The following is a 23,855-nucleotide window of genomic DNA, read 5'->3' as shown; positions in this document are numbered from 1 at the left end:
TTCTCTCGACGAGCTGAGCACGTTTTCTGAAATGTGCTCCTCCCGTCGCTCTGGTTGGGTGCGGACTTATACACCGGCAAATTTGCGAGTTTGTAGCGAGCGATCTATACGCCATTTTAAATATTATTTACTTCATGACCCTGTGATATTACGCGCCGAGAGAGACTAACAACAATGAACACTCTTAGAAACTGGTTTATTTTTAGTTAAGAAACAACAAATTATAATTATAAAGTGATTGCCGGTACATAGAGTTCAAAATTCGTCTTCGTCGCTATTTCCGAAAAGCTCGTTCCATTCGTTTTCGTTTAGTTTGTCGTCATAAAGGGCATCTTCTTGGTCTTCTCTATCCTCAGTTTCCTCCTCCTCTTCCCAGATAAGGTCGTCTTCTGTCTCATCGAGAGCGTTTGGCGAACATTTTCCAAGTGCCAACGGCTCTTGCGCCATAAATAGTCCGCCTCGGCTGGTTCCCCATGTCGGCCAGAACAAGTGAAAATTCGGCCTCTTCCCCTGGAAGTCTGGCCAAGTTTGGCGAATATTTTCTAAGTGCGAACGACTCAACCGCCGTAAAGTGTCCGCCTCGGCTGGTTCCCCATGTCGGCCACCACAAGTGAAAATTCGGCCTCTTCCCCTGGAAGTCTGGCCAAGTTTGGCAAATATTTTCAAAGTGCGAACGACTCAACCGCCGTAAAGTGTCCGCCTCGGCTGGTTCCCCGTGTCGGCCACCACAAGTGAAAATTCGGCCTCTTCCCCTGGAAGTCCGGCCAAGTTTGGCGAATATTTTCTAAGTGCCAACGACTCAACCGCCGTAAAGTGTCCGCCTCGGCTGGTTCCCCATGTCGGCCACCACAAGTGAAAATTCGGCCTCTTCCCCTGGAAGTCTGGCCAAGTTTGGCAAATATTTTCAAAGTGCGAACGACTCAACCGCCGTAAAGTGTCCGCCTCGGCTGGTTCCCCGTGTCGGCCACCACAAGTGAAAATTCGGCCTCTTCCCCTGGAAGTCCGGCCAAGTTTGGCGAATATTTTCTAAGTGCCAACGACATTCATTTAGACATGGCAATTGAATGTTTACGTACCGGTAGTTATTGTCGTTGCTTGACGCGCAATGACTCGCACATTCGCTCAATACCCAGCACTTCCCCCTAGCAGTCATCGTCGCTGCCTGGCTTTCGATGTCCGTTATTGAGGTGAGAATATTTTAAATTGTTGCTGAGGATGCGTGTTAATGCGACGAACGCTTTATAATGATTCAGTTTCTCGCTGTTTGATGAGCCTGACGGACGGACACCCACGCACAATGAGATGCATGAGAAACAGCCTTGGTTACCATCACATTTGAAGCGATGAATACGAAGTTAAATTTTATGACTCGGTGTATAAGTCGAGGTTGATTTTTTAGAGAGAGACTAATACACCGGCAAATACGGTATATATATATATATATATATATATATATATATATATATATATATATATATATATATATATATATATATATATATATATATACACACTATATATATCAAAGTCAAAGTCAAAGTCAGCTTTATTGTCAATTTCTCCACATGCCAAAGACACACAAAGAAACCGAAATTTCGTTCCCCCCTATCCCACGGTGACAAGACATGGCTCACAACAGACAAACAAGTAAACAAGTATAACAAAAGCGTGCTGAATAAATAATGAATAAATAACACAACAATAAATAAATAAATAAGAGGCGCAGAAAAAAAAGGAGCAAGTGCGCGTACAGGAGACATTCCCGAAAATAGCGCAACAGTGCCACGCTACGCAGAAGGGGGTAGCGAGTTCAGGGCCCTAACAGCCTGGAGAAAGAAGCTGTTGGTGAGTCTGGTGGTGCGGGAGCGCAGGCTCTTGTACCTCTTCCCAGAGGGCAGAAGGTCAAACAAAGAGTGAGCCGAGTGACTCACATCTCTGGCAATCGAGGTTGCCTTGCGGGCGAGATGGGAAGTGTAAATGTCCTTCAGGGAGGGGAGCGAAGCACCAATAATCTTACCAGCCGTATTCACTATGCGCTGCAGGGCCTTCAAGTTCTGTTCAGTGCAGTTACCACCCCAGACAGCGATGCAACTGGTGAGGACGCTCTCAATGGTGCCACGGTAGAATGTAGACAGGACTGCCTGAGGAGCACATGCACGCCTGAGCTTCCGCAGGAAGTACAGGCGGCGCTGAGCTTTCTTTGCCAGTGACGAGGTGTTTGCAGACCAGGAGAGGTCCTCACTGATGTGCACCCCCAGGAACTTGGTGCAGCTCACCCTCTCCACCACAGCACCGTCGATGATCAGCGGCAGGTGTGTTGTGTGACCCTTCCGGAAGTCAACAATGATTTCCTTGGTCTTGTTGACGTTCAGCAGGAGGTTGTTGTCCCTGCACCACGTGGTCAGAAGGTCAACTTCCGACCTGTACCGAGTCTCGTCGCCCTTCGTGATGAGACCCACCAGAGTCGTGTCGTCAGCAAACTTCACTATGCGGTTGTCGCTGTAGGTCGCAGTGCAGTCATGCGTCAGCCCCGATGGCTGTATTTCTTTTGTCTTTTCTTACTTAGTGTATCACTATAAAACAAAAAAAGTTAGTGTACACCTGTTTTTGTTAGTGTAAATATGTTTTTGTTATTGTATATACCGTATTGGCCCGAATATAAGACGACCCTGATTATAAGACGACTGATTCAAATCATGCAAAAACTGTCTATCACATCTTAATATCTGAACATTTAAATATGTAAACTAAAGTGCAATCACATTTGTAAATGAATGGCTTCTGGTTTTTGAAATGTAAATAAACCTACTGTGATAAAACAACAAAATTGCAACAACTGCATTAACCATCAAAGTGAAGTCTAACTGTAACTGTAGTCTTGAAACAAATCTGAATAAGGAAAAACATTGCAATAAAATAATGCAAACTGCTACCGCTATTGTTGGGGAGCCTGAGGACTGTATAGGGGGTTGGCTCGGATGGTTGTGCTCTTTTCGCCCCCGGGTGTCGGTCAGAACACAGAAAAGAAGACGTGGTTCAGTTTTGATTGCTTTACTGAATTATTGGCAAAAAAGTAACAGGCACTGTGGCTCATAGGGGCATACAGGCAAACTGGCAAAAGGGTATAGGCACACGTTTGGTCGTAAGGATGTGAAAGCAGGTGTGTTAGTGTACATAGGTGAGTCTTTGGGTGTGTGAATGTGATTCTTGTGTGTGATTATTGTATGAATCGTGATTCTTGTGTGTGATTATTGTATGAAGCGTGTGAAGGGTGTGTGTGAGTGTGTGTGTATGTGGTTCTGCAACAGACAGAAATACAGTACGTCAGTCAAAGCTCAACTTCTGACGTCACACAACACTAGTAGACGGCACACATTACATAACTAACTGCGCGTAACGGTTCTGCTATACTAAATAACGATGAATGAAATACTCTCGGCAACATACCAAACATAAGTCATCAAGACAACAAAATACATTTGCTGGCGACCGTTAGTTGCCGTGCCGCTGCGTAACGGCTGTAGTCATGCGTGTACGCTGCTCGTACGATGCGAGGCAAACTTAAAGGAGCGCGCCAGAGCTGTCAATCAAATGGCACGCACACGAAGCAAACCGCGATCTGACAAACGGCACAACAGTGGACAGTAGTAACAATGAAATGTATGTGCTCACTGTGTCAAAGACACACACGATCACAGCAACATACTCAGTCGATACCAGCAACCTTTAACTTACCGCTGCGCACAAGTGAATGGGTATAATGTCTCGACCCGGAATATAAGACAACCCCCACTTTTTCATTCTCATTTCAATGCAAAAAACATCGTCTTATATTTGGGCCAACACGGTATGTTGTTTTGTGTTATTCGGGCCAATAAATGTAATTGCTATACAGACACCATGTCATTTGTGTCATAACATATGACACAAATGACACCCCCACCAAAAACCCCAAAATGACCCCGCCCCCTAATAAATGACCACGCCCCCTCCCAAAAAAGGCGTTCTCTTTTTCAGAAACCCAAATATGGTCACCCTAGCAGTGGTATGGGGATCAAATACAAAGTACTTCAAAGAACAAAGTTCATGAGCTTCCTCTTGCCCAACATTAGCTTAGCCTAGCTTAGCATCAGGAAACAGGCTGGTTGTCTGTCCACTCATCATTACGATCGCAACGAGCTTTCCCGCGTTCCTCCAGAAGGCTAGCGTGCTAGGCTAGGCTAGGTGGAAAACATTGGCCAATTGGCCATTGTCACGCTGGAAGCACACAACATGGTGAACGCGCATACAAACTTGCACATGCCCGTCATTGGCCAATTGTGGAGCAAAGTTGTCTTTTGACGGCGAGATGACGGCCCCGTTTGTCCTCTGCAACGACCACGCTGTGGCTGACGATCTGCAACGACAGGAAAGCGACAGACATGTCAAGTCCGCATGCCAAACAAATGTAATCAGCACGAGGGAGCTCAAACCCACAAAGCAACGTACGCGCGAAAGATACATACAAAATGCTCTCATAGTTCACTTTTAAAAACCAGGTTCCGCCTCTGGGGCGGTGTACCGCTTTCCCGTGAGATTTTGGCCATATCCGATGCGTGGCTTACCGGGTGGGCGGGCACATCCATGGGCGAGGAAATGACGGTGCCCAACAGCTTCTTTTTGCTCTTGGAGGCGCTCGCCAGGCCCATTATCTTCTTGGCTGCTCATCCCAAATAAAACTTTGGTTACGTTCGCCTTCGGCACACTTGTTTGATGAACCGGGGAGGGGAGGAGCTGAGCTTTGAGAGCGAGGCCCAGGCGGCAAGGAGGGGCGACCAGCGCCGGACTGACCTTTGGACCCGATGAGGATGGGCGACCTCTGAAGGAAATCTCCGATCTTCTGCAGCGTGACCTCTTTGCGACCGGGGACGCCGTGGGTCCCGGTAGACGCGGCCGGATGGGACAACTGCAAGCATAACAAAATGCGAGCTTACAAGAGAGTTGAAGGTTTCAGCAGAAAGCAAGCGACTGACACCAGCGGACCGTTAAGAGTCAGGGAGGTGTTTGCAACCTTTTTTGTGCCCTTTCTTCACCCTGTCCAACCTTGTGCAGTCGGACCAATCAAGCTGACTAGCATGGTCCATTTTTTTTCCACCCGGGCTGTGCGTGTGCCCGAGTGTGTTCATCTGCTCATTACCTCCTCTTGGTGCTCACTCAGTGTTGGCTTCACTTTAATGTTCCTTTGATTCTCCACCTCCACTTCATCCTGCTGACAGGCACGCCCAGAGGCACGCCCGCATGCACGCAGACGTTAGGCCGGCGAAGACGCTCAAGGCAGTAAAGGTGCTCTGCTCTGATTGCTCTGTTAAGCAAGTGGTTCTTGTATAAGATTGCTCTTGCGGCCGGGTAGGCCTCCCTACCTTGTCCACGTTGGCGCTCTTCCTTTTGCGGCTCGAGCGGGTGATCTTGACGGTGACGGCTTTGGGGTGGCCCCGGCGCCGGAGTGCCATGCGGTCGGGCCGCAGCGGGCTGAAGGAAATCTCCATTTGGGGTGGCGGGAAGCGGCTCGCGTGCCCGTTCTCCATGGAGATTTGGGAGGATTCCAGCAGCGACGGGCATCCCGAACGGCGGCATCCCGACGAGCCCTGAAAGGTGACATAGGTGTGAGCCGCATCGCGATCCTTGGCGTACCGATCCATGGGCGAAGTGCTACCTTGACCACGTGACTCAAGTCATTTTGGGGCTCAACGGCACTCGTCAGCGCGGCCGTAGTGTATGCGAAGACCTGAGCGTCAGCGTCGTCCAGTCGGCCCCCGACGTACTCGCTGTCCTCTTTCACCCCCGCCGTGCCGCCACCAGTCTGACAGAGAAGACATTTGAGCTGATGAAGGATGATGAGCCGGACGCGGATACACTGGCTTTTTCAGAACTGCTAAAAAGTGGTGCTCAAGCGTTTGGACACGGGCTTCTAGCAGTTGGCTTTGGGAAACCAATGGGCAGAGAGTGCTCGGCCAAAAGACGACGGGAAGGCGGCGGATGCACTTGTACCGACCTCGGGTGGCAACGGCATGCCATTGTCGCCAAGCCGTCGGGTGATTCGGTCTTTGTCGCCCAGACCAGCAAGAAGCTGGTTGAGTTGCGCTTCCAGGGCGGCCACCAGCGTGTCTCTCTCCCGCCTCCAGCTCTCCATTTCCTGCTCCTTGGCACGCAGCTCTGCCTCCTGGACAAAGCATCCAGCAAAAGCGTCGGGTTTTGTTGTCTTTTCCTTTCAGGATGGGACAAGAGCAAAATGGGAGAGGGCAACTCAAAGCGCCGCTGTATCTTCAAGAGACTCTTCTCGTAAAATGGACAACTAGCTGGCACGCTTTATTTCCCAAATGCTGACAACCTCAAACTGAACACAAGGAGACTGGAGAAGGTGAATGCAAGAAGGGCAGCTCACCAGCTCGGCCTGCCGGGCCAGGCGCCGCTCTCGGTCCTCTGCAAACTTCTTAATTCCCTGATTGCGCTTGTCCTCCGCCTCCTTGATCTGACCAATCAGAGCCATCTTGTCCTCCTGCCACTTTTGCCGTTCTGTCAGGTGCTTGGCCTCCAACAGCTTGGCAGGAAGCCAGCAACGAGACAGTAGAAAATGATTGTCTGTCTTTTAATGCGCAGGTGATGCGTTAAACAACATCATGTTGCATGGCCGACGAGGGGGACGGCAATGGTTGTGATGACGAGTGCCATCGAGCGGTTCGTCAAGAGCTTCGGCTCGGACGAGAACGACTTTGCAATGTTGTTGAAGAAACAAAAACGGCGTCACGAGGCATTCAAGCATTCTTTTAAAGTAAGGTGATCATCGCTCTTCCATCCTGTCGTCCAGAAAGAAAGGCAGTCATGCAGGCGCTCGCCACCAACCGCCCCATCTTTTCAAAAGTCCGCCTGCAGGATCAGTAGCATGCACCACCACTTGGATCGAGAGCGGAAAAATACGAGCAGCATTTGGGCTGCACTGACAGAAAGAATTGTCAGAGCAAACGAACGTTCAAGAATGTGCGATTGTTGGAAAAAAAAAGGAAAAAAAAAAGAAATTCTGCCAAAAAGTGAAAATGGACTCTGAACTTGTTGAACATCACAAAATGTCCAGAAAATGTCCGTTCATCCCTTTGCCACTTTTGTTCTGAAAGCAAAGAAGTGTTTTGCCAGGAAGGCTCTCGCCACTCACGTGTCATCCTGTCATCTAAAAACGGGTGCAGACACTCGCCAATGATTGGGAAAGTCACTCACACGCATGTTGAGATCGTGAGATCCAAAGACGGACGAGGCACCAAGGTCAAAGTTTGCCCAAGTTTTGACCCTTGCGCCGCAGTCAATCAATAACTCGCTGTGACTCACCTGGCGAGTGTTGGCGTCTCCTTGTTGAGGCCCCGAGGCGTCGGCGCCGATTTGCTTCCTCGCCGTCTCTTTCACTCGGGCCACCTCTGAACGAGAACGAGATGAGAGAGTGCTGTCATCCTGGAAACTTAGCAACTTTTGCTGCTTATTTTTCCCAACGGTGAGTAGCTAACACCGTGCGCTAATGCCAAGCGAACATGGCGCTTCGCTTAGATGAGACGAGACCCGGGCTTGCCGAAGTGCTGCCCGTGTGACCCCCCCCCCCCCGGGCCTCGGCAGCGTTAGGACATTGTCATCCACTAGGTACAAGATGGTTGAAAATAAATACTAGCGGAGAAACAAAAGCACCGCATCTGCATATCTCTTCACTCCGGAAGGTCATCAATGTTACAATGATATCAGGGATTCTGGAGGGAGCTGATTGGAGAAAACGCAAGGAAGGACCATTGGTCTTACCGCTGTTGAGCTCCCGGATGAGGTGGAGCTTCTCGTCCAGGAGGTGCTCCATCTCCTCCTGCGTCTTGTCCTGCTCTAGCATTGCCGAGCGCATGTGCTCCACCAGCTGCCGCTTACCCTCCAGCTCTGTGGGCGCCACCACATGCATGTCGGAAAATTGTGAACTCCGCACGTGTGCCGTGCCATGGAGAGGTGTCCAGTTTGCAAGACGGCAGCCACTTTGCATGCAAACAATTTCAAAGAAGCGGACACGAGACGCACCTTGACGAGCTTCGCGGTAGAGCCGCAGCGTCTCGGCAAGCGTCTTCTCTGCCGGCCGCTCCTACGGCGAGCAAAGAGAGAGCGTTAGGCAGAATGTAGAGAACCTCGGAGGGCTGAAAGACTTGCAAATCTTGTCGCATGGCAAGATGGAGTTGCTACAAAGAGTGGAAGACGACAGAGCTGGTAGCTCACCGGGGAGTCCAAACTCACCGCCTCCAGTCGTTGGATGGTTCTGTCTCTGATGGCGAGGTCCAACTGAAGCTGCTTCTTCACCTTGTCCGCATCTGCCAGCTTGAGTCTCAAGAGCCTCTCATCCTCCTTCAAGGTGGAGATCTGCAGGATGGCATTAGCATCGCACGCATGCACACCTAGCAACAACCACGAGCCGGTCAGCTGGTCTCACGTACGTCTGTGTGCACCCGCTGGACCTGCGTCTTGTAGTCGGCCAGCTTCTCTCTGAGCTCACGAACGTCTTCTTCCTTCCTGTGCAGATCCACGGCTAGACTCTCTGCTTTGCCCGAGTCCCGTTCAACCAGGTCCCTCAGTCTGGAAGAGCGCCACAGTTTTCAGGTGAGGCAACCAGCAAAACTATTGTATATGCACGACTCCCGCGCCGCACGTTATTGGCTGCGCTTGGGCCGGAAGATGTCTCTTTTGTTGAGCCTAGCCGCGAGGCTCGGCGATGGCTCATTATTTCTCCCCCAACGTGGGTGCCATAGTTAGCGTGTGTCCCTACTTTCAAACGATGCCTCTTGCGGTGAATGAAAGTCACGTGTCAGCTCTTGGAATGAAAGCGAGCTCTTGCCTGGTCACACTCTCTGCCGTCCATACAAAGAAAAAAATAATTTCTGAACAGATTGCGGCTTACTCTGTGATCTGGAGGGCTCTCTTATGCAGCTCGGCGTCCTTCTGCTCGATGGCCTCTTGCGCCACGGCCAACAACTCGGGTCGCCACTCGGCCTCCTGAAGCCGACATCGGCAGAACGCTCGGTCGTCGTCTGGCAAAGCCTCCGTCTGCACTGCCTGCTCCCGCAACTTTCTCTCCGTCTGGCTCGCGTTGGGCGGGTCCTCCATTTGGAGCTGAATGGACATGGCGAAATCAAAAGTGCGGGCTGGCGTCCAAGTGGCAGTGACCAACCAGCACTGGCAGAGGCGAAGCAATTGGCTTGACGAAAGGCGAGCGCCCAGTGCAAGACAGTGACGCGAAGATGTATCCGACGTGAGCTCATCTCGCTGTCGCTCACCTCTTCCTCCTGAACGCGCACGGCCCGTGCCCGTAGCTGGCTCGCTGGCTCTTCCAGCTGAAGCTGAGCTCGACAGTAAAGCTCAGCGGCAAGCCTGCTCTCCTCTTCCGATGAGTCGTTCTCACCTTCATCGCAGCACAGTGACATGATCCAAATGTACAACTTGCAGTGGTCCAACGGTCCACTTACCTGCTTTCATCGAGCCGCTGCTGAGCAGGCAAAGTTGGAGCCTGTCTGACATAGGGATGTCTTCCGCCCGGGGCGAGGGTGACACCAAAGACAAGACCTGGAAGAAGAGCCAAGGTGGTCGGTGTACTTATAGAGGCACAAGTTGAATTCATTTGGTGAGCATGCTCATTACTCTAAACACGTGCGCCTCAATTTTCTTTCCCTAAACAAATAAACGGAAATGCCACTGGGTTGATTTAACCCTCCCCTCCAAAAAAAACCAACAACTCATTTTGATTGTTGTAAAGACAGAAAATACTGCACTTCATGAGAAGGGCATGATACGTATTAATGACATCAAATGTCAAGAACTATGAGCGATGTTGCAATCCAATTCCGTGCGCTGCTCTTTCTTAGCCACTGGGAAGAAGCCTCCCTCAAATAAATACCACTTGCACGTCAGATAGGGGTGTGGTCCTTCATCGCAGATAAGAAATAGGCCACCCCACCACAGCTCACCTCTCTGTGTGGCTCCCTGGCTTCTCTGCAGACAGCCATCTGGGCGGTCATGCGCTTGAAGATCTCCAGACGTTTCTCCGCTCGCTCCTCAAGGAGTTGCGTCTCTCTGGCCAGCCGCTCCCTGCGCCAAACCACTTGACCTTAATGTCTTCGGGGGGCAGGGTTGCCAGGACCACCCCCGGCAGCCAGTCCCCCCACTTGGAAGCTAATAAAAGTCTCACGTGAAGTCTTTCTGCATGTCAGCATAGATCTGGCTGAACTCCTGGCAAACCTCCTCTCTAACCCGAGCTTCCACCAGCACGCTGTCAGCTCGCTCCTGCTTCAGCGCCATCTGAAGACGTCTCACCAGCGCCACCTGCTGCTCAGCAAGACGATGATCAACAGAGTTGTCAATTCATTTAATGTCATAAATTGTTGCATGCCCTCCAGGTGAGTCCCGTTTTTTGTTTTATGATTGCCAACAAATAATACTCAGGTTGACCAACCTGCTGTGTCATTTGATTGCCGATGACCTCGTCGTAAAGTTCTTCAAGGTCCTCACCCTCACTTTCACACACAGTGTCCTCGTCCACTGACATCTTTTCGTCGCCATTATTATCATCCTCTTGCTCCTCCTGGCGAAGATAACACTAACTCGTTATACAAACGAGGCCAAAACGGAGAAGACGAAGGGGGCTGCCCCGCTTCCCACGCCCCTTGCCCCCACCTGTGTGTCCTGCGGGCCTCTTTCTTGGCCAATCAGAGTTTTGCCAGCACTTGGGCCCAGGTGGGGATTGCGGGGCGGGACAGGAGTGGTCCCGCTGGGCAGAAGAACCACCTGGAGGATGCAAGACAGGCGGTGGTCAACTGTGAGCCGCATCATTTGCAAAAATTGCGACTTCAAAGCAGGTCTTCGTTGACACGCGCCGCAATTTTGCAAAAGTGGCCAGTGCTGCAAACTCGCATGCTATATTGAACAACTTCTGAGAACCCTCAAGTGACTTTTCCCAAAAAGCAAGCAAAAAAAAATTTTTGATGTTTGTATCTTGCGCAAAAAAGAGCACGCCTATGAGGCTCGAAACAATCAAGATCTTGGATCAGCGAGTAGAAAGAAGAAGCGAGAAGCGCTCAGTCGCCCCATCACAAAACGGAGCGATCTATTGAAGCGACTTGTTCAGCAATTGGCTCGAGAGTCTGCCCACGCTGAACTGGCTTAGTATCTTTGAGGCCACTCAAATGCACCAGTTAAAATATCAACAGCCAAATAAACAAATTCTCCCTAAAACGCTGATAACGGGAGGGGGTAAAAAAATCCCTCTTCTCCAAAATAATCAACTTATTCACAGCAAAATCTGTGCATGCATTCTGAGAAAGTATTCTGTCTATCAGCCAAAATGCTGTAAAGGCAGCACCCGTGCCCTGAAAGAAATGCAAAGGTGCACCTTCTGCGCCAGGGCAGAGAACTCGAGCACTCGCAGCGTCTCGTCGTAGGCCGAGGCGCATCGGTTGACGTTGACCATCATGCAGACTTTGCCTCGGCCGCAGAAGAAGGCCTGGAGCAAGTGCGTCAGCTTGCTCTCGCGGAAGGGCACATGCTGCTGCTGGAGCCTGGGAAAACGTGCATCCGCTCAGAGAAAGGTGGCCACTGGCAGGGCCTCTGTCAAAGGGTGCACTGACCTGGCGTGCCCGTTGTGTCTGAGAGCACTGACACACTTCCCCAGGATGAGCAGCGAGGCGTTTATGGTCCCGGCCTCCTTGAGCCGCTCGCCGTGGTTGCCGGTCTTGGCGCAGCGCTCTGACCAGGCCAGGTCGCACAGGCACAGCCTAAAAAAATAGTCTTTTAGCAGCGGGCGCGCACGCTTCCACGTTCCCCGTCGCCACGCGTGCTACCTACTCGTTGACGGCCACCACTCCAGTGTCCTTTATCCTTAGAACACGGATGGAGAAGATGCTGTGACTGCAAAACAAAACAAGAAGGCCGCATTCGCAGACATCTGCGTTGACGATGACATTTGCGTGCATGTTGGAATGCGTGCGAACGCGTTGAGACCTCCTGCTGGAGAGCCGGTTCATCCCGGTAGAAGCGAAGCTTTGGCTCCTCTTGCCCAGCTTGATGACTTGGTAGGCCTCGTCCGCATTGTCCACCTGCAACCAGCGCAGGTCTGCCGCACGGACGACAGGTGTTAGAAAGGGCGAGGCGCCTCCCCGGCTTGGACGAGAGCCGCCGGGCGAGACAAGACCTTTGACGAAGGCATTGCCCATGATATCTTGAGACAAGCGCAGGGGCGTCCTCTTGGCCGCTCCACCGGGCATTGCCTCCAGGAGGTCGTGGATCTTCTCATTGTAGATCTCGCAGAAGGAGACCCAAACGCAGAATTTGCCGTTGGCTTCCGTTTGGAGGTCTGGCCGCTCTGACAAGCCTGCCGAAACGAGAGAGACCCGCTTCACATTGTTGGCGCCATCATCATCGCCAAGCAAAGAAGTGAACCCAACTATGAGCACCCAACTATGAATATGCCACTGTCATGCAAACAAATGCAGGAGTAGGCAAGCCTTCTACTGGACAAAGACAAACTTGCCTTGAAGGAGCACGGGGCAGCCGGAGCTCCGCATGCCGCCACCGGCCTCATTGCTCTAGAGAAGCAGAAGAGCCGCCATGAGCTGGCAGAGGCGCCGAGAGCTGGCAGAGGCGCTGCCGTGGTGGTGAGCGACAGCCGGCCTAACCTCTCTGGAGCGTTGCAGCAGGGCGCTCTTGAAGGCGGCCTCTTGGGCCCGTTGCTCCGCGCTCAGCCTGATGAACTCTCTGCAGCGATGAGGCTTGACACCCATCCCGCTCGAGAGCTTACCCCGCATGCTGCCGAAGAGGGCGTCCAGGGATCTGGGCAAGATGCCGGCATCGCCGTCCGGACCTGACGGAAGAAGTGCACGCGTGAGGAACCCAAGGACGTGCCCGGCACGCCCCCTCACAGAAGAACAAGAGGCGCACCCAAAAACGTGAGGGTTTTGCCAGCATTGGTGACCCCGTAAGAGAAGAGCAGAACATCGCCTCCCTGGAGAACATCTCGGACCAGATCCTTGACTGATCCTTGGAACAACTCTTCCTGTGTGGTGTCTGGACCGTACACCTGCTCAACGACAACGACGATGATGACTTTCAACTACACAATCAAACGCAGATTTGGGAAGGTTTGAATGGGAGGCCTGATGGAACAACGGACGAGACAATCTATTTTGTGACATCTCTAAGTCAATGAGAGGTCAGACCCGCCCACCACCCTGCACAGCTGAGTAGGGAGAGGAGCAAAACAAAAAAAGCAAAACACCTTGCCAGCAAATACTAGTTAGACCCGAGGACAACATGAGAACGTGTAAAGAGTAGAGTGCCAAAAACTAGCAAGATAAACAACGAAAAATCTCGTTGGGAAACATAATAACTGCCTGAATGCTCTTTAGCATTTTGATAAGTCAAACGTTCAAGGGTTTCCAACCTGAGAGAAGTGGAAGCGCTGAGCGCTGCGCAAGAAGGGTTTGTCCGATTTGTCGGCGCCAAGGTGAGCTGCCTGCGAGGAGCTGGGAGGCATCAGCAGGACCGTGCCCGGAGGCTCCGCCCACACGCAGTCCTGCAGACAAAGACACGTGTTGACATGTGGCTGACACCCGGCAACAAATTCGACCAAATGCTTGCACGCACCTGTGACTCTCCCTTCTGGGCCTCAGCCGCCGTTGAGGGGCGGATGCGGAGGTAGACCTTCACGTGTTCTCTCTCTTCTGAGCTGCTGGGCTACACCGCACCAGCGTGCCACACATGCACACAAACACACGCACACAAATTTTGGTTCGTCTTGCCGCATAACCTACGTCATCCTTCGAGTGGTTCTTGGGCATTGACCAATTGGGAGACAGCACCCTTCTTCTGACGAGAGATTGGACACGGTGCACACAAACAGACAAAATGGCATCCAAAGGAATGGACAGTACCTCGGCCGCTCTCCCAAATGGAGGAAAGATTTGAGAAGCTGCAGTCACAATGTCGCCAGCAAATGCAGTGTCATTCAACAAATTCGCTACCTCAAGATTTTTCAGGGGAATAGATAGTCCCATCTATGTTTGCATATGGCATTTGATGCCAATCATTATTTCACAGCTGTTGCAGTGTGTGACTGCCCTCTGTTGGTGGATGTCAGAAAATACAGTCGGTGGCTGACAGACTATTTTTGTGTTGCAAGCTGGATAACGACTGTTGCTGCAAGCTATCATCGCGTCACAATCTAATTTTGTCTCACTTGGTACCTGAGTCAGCTGTGAGTCACTGCTGCTGCTGCTGCTCCTTTCTGCCCATAAACTGCCTTGGTCTTCCATAAGGCCCCACTCAAGTTGACATGACTCCATCATCCTGTCACAAGATGAACAGGCGCTTGAAGCAGCTTTTCCCAACTCTTTGTCAGCCTCACACAAACCCAAAGCAAGTCAACAACAAAAATTGGACACATCGGTTCATGACGCAGCTTGTTGGGACAGCAAAAAAGGTGGGGAACATTTCATTTCACCAGCTGCCATCACTACACATCACTGGCGTATGACATACATTAGAGTGGTACCTCGCTACGGGTGCTAACCCTAAACCAGTCCTTCTCAAATAGTGGGGCACGGTGCGATACCAGGGGGCGTGGACGGGCAAGCGTGTGACACCAGAGAAAATGCTTTTTTTTGGATGTACTCGATTAAAGGGTAATAAGACATCCACTGCAGTAGGTGGTAGTGGCGGTATCACTGTAAAAGTGTGCGCAAGGAGTATTCGTTCTACGGCAGGGGTGTCAAGCTCATTTTTATCGCGGGTCGCATCAGTCACAATTTCCTTCGGAGGGCCATTATGAATGTCAACCCTTATATTATCTCTAGCAGTGTTCCCCCAACCACTGGGCCGCGGACCGGTAACGGTCTGTGGGTCACTTGGTACCGGGCTGCCAAGCCGCACAGAAAAAAACAAACTTTTTTTTTTTTATAGTCGATCAATTAATTCAGGTCAAGACGCTCGTCCCGGTCAGGTGACATGTTTCCCCAGTCAAGCCAGCAAAGCTAGCAAAAATTAGTCAGAATTTATTTTGAAAAAATGTAAAAAAATTGGCGATTCTCTCCCAATTACATCTGTCGGTGCATCTGTGTCTCTTGACACAGGTTAATTCAGGTCAAGACGCTCGTCTTGGTCACGTGACATGTCCCCTCAGTCGAGCCCGCGACGCAAGCAAAAATGAGCAAGAAACAGAGATATTTGGAAAGCTTCTTCGGAAAGGGAAAAAAGCCCAATGAGGAGATGGAAGAAGAAGAGGCTACGACTTCTAAGAAAAGGAAAGCTGCATTTGAAAGAAAATCTCTGGAGTCCTACTTCAAATATGGATTTATCGCCACAGTTGACTCTGACGCGCCAAGCCCACTCTGCATAATATGTGGCGACAGGCTAGCTAACGAGGCAATGAAGCCTTCAAAACTGCTTCGGCACATGGAGACCAAGCATCCTGCATTAAAAGACAAACCTTTGGAAGTTTGAAAGTTTCTCAGAAACAAACTCAGTGCTCCCACTAATTCAACGTAATGGTGAGTTTTATTTTTATGTGGTTTATATTTGTTTTTATGCCAGTCGTATCATTTTATTTCATCGTATTTATATATTTATAATAAATGTATTACCGTATTTATTCTAATTATTGCCCAGGGCGTTGTTGTTTATGTCCAACAGGGGGGTGGGCGATTAATAGAGAACACTTTTTGTCCGATCGCCAAGGGGCACTGAAATGGGCGATAATATGTATATTTTCCTTATGTAGTATGCAATACCTGCATCTCACTGGTGTTCTTAACACTGGAACAGCGGCTGTTTTGATCTACTTCGAACAGCGGGGTGCGACACGTTACCGTCGCACATCACATGTTGCGCACGTCATGTTATCGCGATCGTCTTGTTCGAGCGCACGCCCCGATAACGTAATTGTGTGAGGATATTGTATCGGAGTGACGAGTGTAATTGTATCATAGTTTATGGAGAAAAACAATTTAAAAGGGACAATCGACGTGCTGTCAAATCAGTCATATTTAAACTTGCGCAATGACGTCGGCATGCGGTCGCGGAGGAAAACGTAAGTTTTGGGGGGAATTTTTAGCAGCATGGGCGATAATTAGAGGTATCAATGTTTTTTATTTATGTCATCGCTAACACACACTGGGCGATTATTGAGATTGTGGGCGATAATTAGAATAAATACGGCATTTACTTATATAAATTTATTATTTATTAATATAAAGGCCGGTCCGCGAAAATATTTCTGACCCGTAACCGGGCCGTGGCGCAAAAAAGTTTGGGGACTACTACTATAGATTCTATAGTATAAGCTACAAAACAAACTGACAACTAATTAGTTTTCAAATCAGACTAGTGGAACATTTTCAAATATTTTAAAAAGACATTTTTTTTAAAGTGAAGACAATTAGCAATCTTAGTAATGACACAAATTTGATGCGCAATTTGTCTTCGCGGATCACAGAAAATGATGTGGCGGGCCGTGTCTGGCCCCCGGGCCTTGAGATTAACACCTGCGCTCTATAGTGTAGAGCGCACGGAACATCTGCACACACAGCACAGAGTAGGTGATAAAAAGTGCAGTGGGACACCATGGGAAAAATATTTAACAGGGTTGAAAAGAACGGCGGAGAGAGACGGAGATAAGAGAAATGAGAGTCACACGAAAGCTAAGGAAATATGATGAAACGTACATGGCGCTGCAGTGAGACCTGACCATAGGGAGAACCGGGAGTATTCCCGAAGCGCCGGCCTAGGATTGGCCTGCGTCTGTTTTTTTTTTTTTTTTTTTTAAATTATTATTATTATTATTTTTAAGTCTGCCTGTGCGGCGGCGCACCTATCAGAGAGACAGGCCAGCCCACTTAGGCCACTCAGGCCAGGAGCATGTGAGGAGGGAAAAACGATTGGTTTATATCAGTGCTTCTCAATTAATTTCTGTGATACCGCTCCCTAGGGAGAAGAAAACATTTCATGCCCCCCCCCATGCTTGTACTCTTAACATTAAAGAAAACAAAAAATAAATAAATATGAAAGAAAGATCAACTTACAATAAAGAATAACTATTAATAACAAAGTGCATCACTTTGACTGAAATTTGAAAATAAATTGTAATTATTTAAACTATAAACATTCTTAACCAACTGCCATTTTATGCTGAAAAAAATAAATAAAATAATAATAAACATGCATAATATTAAATTAAATGACAGCAATAAATAATATTCAATTCAACGTAATCCGCAACAGTAACCAGGGATGAGAATTTTCCGCGGATCCGTGTTTTTTTCCGGGCAACGTTAGCCTTGGCGACTCGCGAGTATTCGCCCGCCCACCGCGACGGCATCATTTGGCACATATCAAGTCAAAATTAGTTAAGCTGTGAGTACAGAAATCGGCTTGCCTCTGTAAACCTAACTCACTGGCAGCCGTGATCCGACAACATCCACCTTATTTTCGGCAGCATTTTGGCGCTACTTTCGTCACATCATTTCCACTTGTTAACTTAACTTACGCGGAGAACTAGTGTTTTTACACCGCAACAATGTAAATTTGCGATTGGGTTTTCATCACTTGTAGACGAGTTATTTAGTTAGATCTAGGGCATGCTTAAGCAAACTGCAGCCCGCGGGCCAAATCCGCCCCACGCCAAACCAGAATAAATTGTATTATTATACATTGTTTTGGGTCATTTTCCCTTTAATGACTGCATTTCCCCAGTAGATAGAGAAACACCAGCCAGCGCATTTACTCCCGGAAGCCGCGTCAGAAAGCGTGGTGCACACTCACAAGTGCGTGTGCGTACTCAGTCGTACTCTATTTTATTTTATTTTTTTATTAGTCACGCTCTATTTCTATCATTGCCGAATTTCGAGTGTGGGCTGTGACGTGAGTATTCTCAAAATTCGCGCACTGAGCTTTCAGAAACAGTTTTACGCCAAAGCCACCCACAAACCTTCCCCTGGAATTCTTCTATCAAAATGAGTGGCCCAAGGAAAATAAAGGTGGACACTGAGTGCTGAGTATTTAAAAAAAGACTTGACAACAAAATATTTTTTCGCTTAAGTCCGATCAATGCCGGTTTGTCTGATATGCCAAGTTTTTGATGCACCGCCTATTTTCGACTAATTCAAGATTCAAGAGTTTTTATTCGCCATGTTTGAGCGTGCCAAACAAGGAATTTGGCTTCGGTACATCACAGCCTCTGTTCAGCATTTAGGTGACTAACAACACTCAGGACATGTGAAAGATGACAAATATTCTCAAACATCCCCTGATCTTAAACTCCCAGGAGGGCAAGGAAAAACTCAAAACTCCAGCTAGGAGAAATGAGAACCCTTGAGAAGAGACCACAGACAGGAGGGTCCCTCTTCCAGGATGACCAGGCTGCAATGGATGCAGAGAGGACACATAGTGCAAACAGTGTAGACAATTCAAAAAAGGTTGGAGAGCAGGATGTTATTGCACAGCAATGACACTGAGACTCTAAGAGTGGTGTGAGTTCATCAGAGCATCACAGCCTGAGGGAAGAAGCTGTCTCTGTGTCTGCTGGTTTTGGCGTACAGAGCTCTATAACGCCATCCGGAGGGGAGTAGTTCAAACAGACTGCAACCTGGGTGAGAAGGGTCTGTAGAGATGTTACTTGCACGTTTCTTGGTCCTGGACAGGTACAAGTCTTGAATAGCTTTAACTTTTAAAGTTTTTAAGGCCGACTTTAAGGAAATGTTTCCCGTTTCCTCACCTCTGTCACCAGGTGTTTGTGAGTTAAAGCTCTGCTCTGATTTTCAGATATCTGTCACCGTGTTGCCATTTTGATTTCTTGATTAGTAATTTCTATATTATTACTTTATTTAGATGTATTCTTTCACTGATTCTTCAAGATGATGTATTTGGTCAGAATGTTTGCCGTTTGATGTGATTTCGCCTCATTAAATAAACATCTTTCATAAATCTGACCTGCAGGCGTTGAAGTGATGGAAACTGTTATTCATAATAACAGTGTCGTATTTAATGAGAATCACTGATAGTAGTTTTCTGGTGAAATATTTCTTTAATGCTGTTAATAAATGCATTTGTTTCCAAAACGTGTTTTTTTGAATATCCATGCTTTACTTCCCTACTAAAGGCCAAAACCTTTTATGCAATGACCTTTACATGTCATTTATATTACTTCACACAAACACTACATCCATCTGCTCCTGGTTCGGCCCCCCCGGTCAAAATTTAGAACCCAATTTGGCCCGCAAGTCAAAAAGTTTGCCCACCCCTGATCTAGGGCCTACCGTATTTGCCGGTGTATAAGTCGACTCGGTGTATAAGTCGACCCCCTAAAATTCTACGGAAATTTACGATTTTATTATATATCCTTTGTATAAGTCGAGCTCAATTGTTGCATTATATTAAACTTCAAAATTCAATCAGAAATATGCGAAATTTATTGACGAAATGTGTTCAAATTCACGAGTTTGTAGCGAGCGATCTATACGCCATTTTAAATATTATTTACTTTATGACCCTGTAATATTACGCGCCGAGAGAGACTAACAACAATGAACACTCTTAGAAACTGGTTTATTTTTAGTTAAGAAACAATAAATTATAATTATAAAGTGATTGCCGGTACATAGAGTTCAAAATTCGTCTTCATCGTCGCTATTTCCGAAAAGCTCGTTCCATTTGTTTTCATTTAGTTTGTCGTCATAAAGGGCATCTTCTTGGTCTTCTCTATCCTCAGTTTCCTCCTCCTCTTCCCAGATAAGGTCATCTTCTGTCCCATCGAGAGCGTTGGAAATGCAGCATTTCTTGAAGGAGCGTTCCACAGTAGACAGCGACACATCATCCCACAACTGTTTAATCCATCCTGTTATTGTTTCTAACGATGGTGCTTTCATGACTCCCCCTTTAGTAAACTGCTTCTCGCCTTCTACCATCCAATTACTCCAATTTCCTCTCAATCTGTCTTTGAACGGCTTGTTCAAAAAAACATCAAGTGGCTGCACAACACTTGTTAGTCCACCAGGAATAACGGCGACATCAGTGTTGTTGCATTTAAGTTTTCTTTTGACGGAGTCCACTGTATGGGCTTTGAAAGAATCCCATACGAGAAGACTTTTCTTCTTTAACATTCCTCCAGGTCGACAGTTCCATACTTTTTCTATCCAGATCTTGATTCCCTCCTCATCCATCCATCCTTTTGGATGATTGTGAATTACTACACCAGAAGGGAACTGTCCTTTCGGTCGAGTTTTTCTCTTAAAAACGACCATCGGCTTCAGCTTGGTACCGTCAGCTAAGCAGGAAAGAACCACAGTGAATCTAGACTTTTCGTGGCCTGTTGTTCTCACGAGAACAGTTTTTTCACCTTTCGCAGATACAGTTTTTGATGAAGGCATATCAAACCATACCGTTGTTTCGTCCATATTTCCAATTTGCGATAAGTCATATTGTTCTTTTTTTCTCATCTTGATTACAAAGGATTGAAAGAGAGTTATCTTTTCCTCCAAATCTTCAGGCAGTTTCTGAGAAAGTTTAGTTCTTTGTCGTAGCACAAGGTCATTTCTCTTTAAAAATCGTGAACACCAACTTATAGTTCCTTTGAAATCGGCAATCTTGTTTTGTTTAGCAGAAGCCAAAGCTCGCAGACGAATCATATTTCTTGTGATGATGAACCCACACTTTCGTTGCTCCTCGACCCAGCATACAAGTTCTTGTTCAAGTGCTGGCCACTGGCAGCTTTTTCCTCTATTAGCACATTTGTTTCTTGGCATCGCTGCTAGCTGTATTGCATTGCGTTTCCAGTCTCGTACCAGTTTCTCATTTACGCCAAACTTTCTTGAGGCAGCACAGTTGTTAGTTTCTTCGGCAAAGTTTACAACTTGCAGTTTGAACTTCGCAGAGTATTTCATTCGTTTAGACATGGTGATCGAATGTTTACATTTCGGTAGTTATTGACGTTGCGTGACGCGCGGACGTTGTCGGAGTTTAGGCGATGACGCGCACATTCGCTCAATACCCAGTACTTCCCCGTAGCAGTCATCGTCGCTGCCTGGCTTTCGATGTTAGTTTCTTCGGCAAAGTTTACAACTTGCTGTTTGAAGTTCGCAGAGTATTTCATTCGTTTAGACATGGCGATTGAATGTTTACGTACCGGTAGTTATTGTCGTTGCTTGACGCGCGATGACTCGCACATTCGCTCAATACCCAGTACTTTCTGTCAAGATATGATCAGCTATGGAGGTCGCAGCGCGAGGAACATTAAGGAGCACATCGAAACAAAAAACACAAAGGTACTTTTTTACTTTTACAAGCATGTGGGTTTAGAAAGTAACATGATGTTACATGTAAGCTAATGTTACGCTATTGTCATGATATCGTTAAAGAATAAATCTTCAATGATATATATACACAGTAATCCCTCGCTACATCGCGGTTTGTTTATCTGAATATTGGCAACAATCATTCCACTTTGTGAACGCTACTTCAATCAGCAAACACTGTTAGCATTATATAAAGTAGCGTACCAAATTGCTCAGTGCAAAAAAAAAAACCCACACCATTGCAGAAGAGCTGATACTGCCTGCAGCAGTGGGTATGGTCTCCTGCATGCTGCTTCATTTTGATGATAAAAAAAAAAAAACAGCACAACTTGTTTTATTAATTTTTGTTTTGTAGGTTAAAATGTTTTATATATTGTGCTCCTGAGTTAATGTTGCTGATTACTTTGAATTGAATATTATTTATTGCTGTTATTTAATTCAATATTATTTATGTTTATGATTAGTCTATTCTATTTTTTCGGCATAAAATGGCAGTTGGTCAAGAATGTTTATAGTTTAAATAATTATACAGTGGAGCCTCGGTTTTCGAACGTCCCGGTTCTCAAACAAATCAGTATTCGAACAAAAAATTCGACATTTTTTTGCTTGGGATGTCGGACGAAATTCGGTTGTCGAACCTCGCGAGATGAGCCGAGAGGACCCGCATGCCAACTGATTCTGTTCGTTATTACATTCTTGTTACTCTGAGGATTGCATCAACTCTAATCATGCCTCCAAAGGAAGCAAGTGGAAGAAGTAAAGCCATCCTAAAACACAAAGACGCTCCTAAAGCAATGCGACAGTGAGCACCCGACGCGCTGCGGTTGCGCGATCGGACCAAATTAAGCTCCCTGCGCACTGAGGTCCACTTAAATTTTGGAAAGTCCATTAGGACTTTAAAAATATTTTCTAAATTTTAGCGACCACTCTGTCACAATAATGCGACCAGCGCGGTGCAGTTGCGCGGTCGGCGGCTCGTTACCGTTGCGTGTTTGGCGGTGCGCTGCGGTTGCACGATCGGATAAAATTAAGCTCCCTGCGCACTGAGGTCCACTTAAATTCTGGAAAGTACATCAGGACTTTAGAAATATTTTCTAAATTTCAGCGACGGCTCTGTCACAATAATGCGACCAGCGTGGTGCAGTTGCACAGTCGGAGACGCGCCACGGTTGCGCGTTCAGCGGTGCGCTGCAGTTCCGCGATCGGACAAAAATGCGCAAATGAACAAATGCTTAAAAAAGGCGTTTTTTGTTGTTGCTTGGAACGGATTGATTTTATTCCATTATTTGTAATGGGAAAACATGATTCGGAATTCGAACGATTCACTTCTCGAACAGCTTTCTGGAACGGATTGTGGTCGAACACCGAAGCTCCGCTGTAATTTCTTTTTTAAATTTCAGGCAAAGTGATGCACTTTGAATCTGTTGTTAGAGACTAATTAAACAAGGTTACAATAAAGAATAACTTTATTAACAATTGTTAATAAAATTACCTTTATTGTAAGGTGATCTTTTTTTTCTTTAATGTTAATAAGGATACAAGCATGGGGGCGCAAAATGTTTTCTTCTCCCTACTTCTGATCAACATTTAAACACGACTGAGTCATTTTAAAGTAACTGCAAACTCGCTCGTGGTTAACGTCCGCTGAACAAAAATAACAAATTGCCAAGTAAGTCGGCTAGAACCGAACATTTGGTTTCAACTTTAAAGATAGAAAGTCTAGCTCAAGGGTCAGAAACGTAACATTTTCTGCCATAAATGTAACAAAGTCCATAAACTGGCTCCCCGAATCCAGATGTGACAAAACCAGTTCAGTAATCTTGTATTTCGCGACTACAGATTCGTCACAAGCTACATGGAAATTGTCGGACTGCAAAACTGTTCAAATCCTCAATAAACACGTGAAACGAAACGTCTCGTTTACATTGCCATACCAAAGTGACGTCATTCGAAAGCAAACTGCTAAACGTCGATATTGTGGACGTAAAAATGAAGCAAGATGAAAAACGAGAGCGTTTCTATTTCCATATATTTATCTTAATTTACGTATTGATATTAATACACGCGTCCCGGCGACCATTCATAGTGTAGTCTCCCTTTAGCCCGATGTCAACTGGGATAGGTTTCAACACTCTCCGCGACCCTGAACTTGATAAGCAGTGTTGAAAATGGATGAGTGGAGGGTGTTGCACACTCACCTGCCAGGCCGTCTTCGCACACAGAAGAGAAATGTGAAGGGAAAGTCTGGAAACTGACCCAAGACGCAAACGTCACATGAACGAGAGCCTGAAAAGTCTCAAGAAATATTCTGGTATGAAGGAAAGTCGAAGAAAAACAATCAACCAAGGTAGCTGAATGGCGCTCTCAGTTTGAAACAAGCCAATCGCAAGAGGCCTTTTTTCTTTTATTCTGATTATCTGCTTTGAGTTACGATGCTGACCCCTAGCGGACAGAATCTGACAGGTGCCGCCCGCACCATCGAGC

The 23,855-nt window shown here is 47.4% G+C and overlaps 1 protein-coding gene across 12 annotated transcripts; it reads right to left on the bottom strand.

The window, feature by feature from the left end:
* Positions 1–1,542: 1,542 nt before the first annotated feature.
* Positions 1,543–23,780, bottom strand: kif20ba (kinesin family member 20Ba). 12 transcript variants are annotated; one of them, XR_015860427.1, is made up of 34 exons: positions 23,570–23,779; positions 14,274–14,376; positions 13,675–13,764; positions 13,472–13,603; positions 12,970–13,108; positions 12,708–12,892; positions 12,563–12,617; positions 12,224–12,403; positions 12,034–12,145; positions 11,878–11,940; positions 11,661–11,807; positions 11,426–11,591; positions 10,711–10,821; positions 10,490–10,618; positions 10,226–10,362; positions 10,005–10,125; positions 9,507–9,603; positions 9,318–9,442; positions 8,942–9,216; positions 8,481–8,619; positions 8,284–8,406; positions 8,074–8,134; positions 7,813–7,938; positions 7,357–7,442; positions 6,422–6,577; positions 6,032–6,199; positions 5,693–5,839; positions 5,400–5,624; positions 5,177–5,248; positions 4,831–4,945; positions 4,605–4,699; positions 4,294–4,396; positions 2,460–2,573; positions 1,543–2,388 (listed from the first exon to the last, which is right to left on the bottom strand). XR_015860427.1 is itself a non-coding variant. In XM_088385215.1 (33 exons), exons 2-32 carry the CDS (start codon positions 14,373–14,375, stop codon positions 4,307–4,309), a joined length of 3,969 nt encoding a protein of 1,322 aa, XP_088241341.1. In that variant the 5' UTR covers position 14,376; positions 23,570–23,779; the 3' UTR covers positions 1,543–2,573; positions 4,294–4,306. The 12 variants fall into 12 exon arrangements, 8 of the variants coding, with proteins under 8 accessions (XP_088241341.1, XP_088241340.1, XP_088241344.1 ...); XR_015860426.1 differs by having other exon boundaries at positions 4,304–4,396; XM_088385215.1 differs by having other exon boundaries at positions 1,543–2,573.
* Between the last annotated feature and the right edge of the window lie 75 nt (positions 23,781–23,855).

This window comes from Syngnathus floridae, chromosome 9, assembly GCF_059516105.1.
Source record: "Syngnathus floridae isolate MCC-2025c chromosome 9, RoL_Sflo_1.0, whole genome shotgun sequence".
Lineage (NCBI taxonomy): Eukaryota > Metazoa > Chordata > Actinopteri > Syngnathiformes > Syngnathidae > Syngnathus > Syngnathus floridae.
Note: the sequence above shows the minus strand (reverse complement) of the source record. Positions and strands in the feature narration are given on the sequence as shown.